Genomic DNA, 3,831 nt, shown 5'->3' on the forward strand with positions numbered 1-3,831 from the left:
CCCGCCCCCCGCCTCTGGGACCCCCCTCTCCTCCTCAATGGCGACCACCTGTTTGTTTTTACGACTGTTTCTATTTCCTTTGTCCATTTGTGTTTCAGATTCTGCATTTAAGTGAGACCATGCAGTGTTTGTCTTGTCTGAGTGATATTTTACTTGGATACTTAGCTGTACCCTCTAGCTGTATCCACGCTGTCACAAACGGCAGGCTTTCCTTCTTTTCTGCCTGAGCAGCGTCCCACTCTGTGTGCACCTCACACCCGTTCGTCTGGTGATGGACACTGAGGTTGCTTCTATATCTTGGTTATTGTAAATGATGCTGCTGTGAACTTTGGGGTGCAGGAATCTCTTCTAATTAGTGTTCTCATTTTCTTGGATAAAGGCCGAGAAATAGAATTGCTGGGTCATGTGGTAGTTGCGCGTTCCATTTTTTAAGGAATCTCCTGTACTATAGGGCGTCCCCGCTGGTTTCCGTAGTGGCTGCCCAGTTCATATTCCGACCGGCAGTGCACAGGGCTCCTTCTCCACATCCCCGCCAGCACTTGCTGTTTGTTATCTTTCTGGTAACAGCTGTTCTGACAAGTGATCTCTCCTTGTGGTTTTGGTTTGCATTTCCCTGATGATCAGTGACGTTGAGTGTTTTTCACTTGCCTTTGGCCGTCTGAATGTCTTCCTTGGAAAAATGTCTGTTCAGCTCCTCTCCCCATTTAAATCGGGTCATCTGGTTTTGATGCTGAGTTGTACACGTTCTTTCTGTGTCTTGGATGCTGACCCCTGACTGGCCGTGCCGTTCGCAGATGTCTTCGCCCGTTCGTAGGTGACCTTCCTTCTGTTGACAGTTCACTTGGCTCTGCAGGTTTGCAGGTTTATAGTTTATCTTTTCTGGTCCTTTCGTCATTTTACCTTTATGATTTTTTTATTCAATTTATTTAAATTAAAAAGAAACAAAATAGTTCACCCATTTCTGCAACCCATGTCTCTGGCAACCACCAATCTGTTCTTTGTATCTGTGACCAGAAAGATTTCCTAATACTGACTTCAGGGCTTCTGGGTGTTTTTATTTGTAAAATGGGGATAAGTAGTACTTACTTCATTATGCTGTTCTGAAGACTAAATGAAACGGTATGTTTATTTAGAGCTCATAAAGGAGTGACTGTCATGTACATACAGGTTAGCCACATAATATATTATCCTAAAACATCTCTTCTGTGAATTTTTCCAGATAACTTTTCTCCAGGAGAGAAAAATCCAGTAATGCTCTGCGTCTTGCTCAGTTTTAGGCTATTTGTTAACTCACCGGCGACAGATGATGTCTTCATTAGCTCTTACATATATTGATATTTCCTCGTTACTGTTTTTTCTTTATTTACGACTTAAGATTTTTAAAGAAGTTTTGTGGAGTTTTGTTTTTAACCATCCTGGGGCTGAGGTGTAGACTGTCTGCAGTCAGTTTGCCGTGAGCTAGTGTTGATTCCTGTTCCCTCAGATCCTTGACCTCCTTCTTCCTTCCTCTGCAGGACACGTTCAAAGTGCATTCTGAGAACAACAGCCCTTTCCTGACCATCACCAGCATGACCCGCGTCATCGAGGTCTCCCACTGGGGTAACATTGCCGTGGAGGAGAACGTGGACCTGAAGCACACGGGCGCCGCGCTCAAGGGGCCTTTCTCGCGCTACGATTACCAGAGGCAGCCGGACAGTGGGGTCTCCTCCGTCCGCTCGTTTAAGGTGTGGGCTGATGGGCCTGGACACTGGGAGACACTGTGACTGTCTAGTCAGAGGGAGAACGATGGCCCAGCCTCAGGCCCTGGTCGGGGAACTAGCAGCACAGCCCCGCCTCCCCCCCCCAAAAAAAAGCCCCATTCATGTAAGTCAGCCATTTTCTTTTACAGAAAATGGGAATAATGGAAAAAGGAGGAACAAAACCAGACCCTAGCATTGCTAACACTTATGCGTATTTCTTTTTTCTTATAATATCGTTTTTAAAAAACATTTGATCGTATTGCATATACAGTTTTATATCTTCTTTTGTCTTATAAATGAAATCTTATAAGCATGTTCATGTACCTGCGTAATACAGAAGGGCTCAGTGAACAGACAAAGGCATTATATTTCCCCTCGATTATCAAAAGGTGCTTACAGGTTTGGAAGTAAATAATTTAAAAGTAAGTGAAAATTTTTTTAAATTGTAAAAAATACTAGGTGGAGAAACCCCTTTTGTAAATAAACCATAAAGCGTGTAGTGATTTGATGTGCTTTCTTCCATCTTCAGTGTCCCTTCCTGCAAAACAACTTACAGGTTATTTTTAGCTTTGTACTTAGCCCTTAGCATCTGCAAAGGTATTTATGGGCATCTGGCTATTTGCCACCCTTGACTGAGAAGCAGATGAGGTATCTAGAACGCTGAAGCCGGATGAGGGAAGTTAGGCTTTCCTGAGGTGGTTCACATGGAGATGGTCTCTTTATGGCGTGCTGTGCTGAGGAGCTTGGGGCGGGACATCTGTCCTGGGTCCTTCTGTGGGTGGTCCTTCTCTGGGTCCGTTTCTGGGGTCTCCAAAAAAGTGTGCTTGCTCTCTGCAGACCATCCTCCCCGCTGCGGCCCAGGACGTGTACTACCGCGACGAGATTGGCAACGTGTCCACCAGCCACCTGCTCATCCTGGACGACTCCGTAGAGATGGAGATCCGGCCTCGCTTCCCGCTCTTCGGTGGCTGGAAGACCCATTACATCGTTGGCTACAACCTCCCAAGCTACGAGTACCTCTATAACCTGGGTCAGTCTTCAGTAATTAGAGGGTGGAAAAGGCAAAGCCTGTCTTTTTCTTTCCTGTGGGGTTTCTCGTTGTTGTGTGTGATGATCTGATGGGGAGAGCGTGTTCTCCTCGTTCTCAGGAAGGCTGGCCTCAGGAACCCCTTCTCACGGGTGGCTTCCGTGTCTTCAGCACGCTGACAGCTGTCTCTGGAGCCCCATCAGACGCAGGGCGCTCCTTGAGCGAGAGCTGGCTGACGCGGCCTTTCATTAGCGGCGGGCACTTGGCAGTGGCCGTTGCTCCTTGTGGCGCGCAGGGCCTGGGTTCTAGCACTTGGAAAGGAGCACACGAGCCACTCACCGCTGTGTCTGCTCGACCCTTAGGAGACCAGTACGCGTTGAAGATGAGGCTGGTGGACCACGTGTTTGATGAGCAGGTCATAGACTCTCTGACCGTGAAGATCATCCTGCCGGAAGGGGCCAAGTGAGTGTGCCCTCCCTTCCTGCCCCTCCTGGTCCCACCCTCTTGGTGTCTTGGGGACTCTGGGTTCCAGGGTGCAGAGGAGGGGCTCCTGGCGGTTTAACCTGGAACATCCACAGCAGGCCTGGGTGATGGCCCCAGGCCGACGGGTGCCCACCAGCAGGAAAGAACTCAGAGTTGAGGCAGGCGGGTGGCCTGTGCTGTGCTCCTCACAGGGGGAAGGACAGTGGAGACAGTCTGTCCTATCTGGGCTGGTCAGACCAGGTTCAGAAGGCCAAGGTCTCAGATGGTGTATCAGGTTCCATGGTTATAGACAGAGGAGCTGTCTTTGGCCGATTTAAGCAGAAAGCAAGGAATCTGGAAGGGAGAGGGATCTCATCAGAAGACAGCCTCTGCTGAACCAGGATGGGGCACACAGAGCCCAGCATCTCCATGAGTCCAGCCGGTAGAAACCAGTGGGCCCTCACAGGGCCGCCTGCCCTTGGCACGGGGGACGAGACGTGCTCAGGCAGGCTTTTCTGGCAGTGGGCCCCCGGTTTCGGGGCCAGGTGGAACCCCTGCTGGGCGGGGAGCGGAGTGGAGTAGGACCGGGGCCCTGGGGGGTCC

The 3,831-nt window shown here is 49.7% G+C and overlaps 1 protein-coding gene across 1 annotated transcript in view; it reads left to right on the forward strand.

Moving 5' to 3' along the window:
* LOC104983839 (dolichyl-diphosphooligosaccharide--protein glycosyltransferase subunit 1-like) overlaps positions 1-3,831 on the forward strand; it is a gene marked incomplete at its 3' end in the record, with an annotated part of 12,854 nt that overhangs the window by 5,148 nt on the left and 3,875 nt on the right. Inside the window, exons 3-5 of the mRNA XM_010833369.1 lie at positions 1,515-1,724; positions 2,577-2,769; positions 3,129-3,231. Coding sequence (XP_010831671.1) covers positions 1,515-1,724; positions 2,577-2,769; positions 3,129-3,231 — 506 coding nt within the window. The remainder of the gene's footprint in view (positions 1-1,514; positions 1,725-2,576; positions 2,770-3,128; positions 3,232-3,831) is intronic.

This window comes from Bison bison, unplaced genomic scaffold, assembly GCF_000754665.1.
Source record: "Bison bison bison isolate TAMUID 2011002044 unplaced genomic scaffold, Bison_UMD1.0 scf7180017863445, whole genome shotgun sequence".
NCBI classification, from domain to species: domain Eukaryota; kingdom Metazoa; phylum Chordata; class Mammalia; order Artiodactyla; family Bovidae; genus Bison; species Bison bison.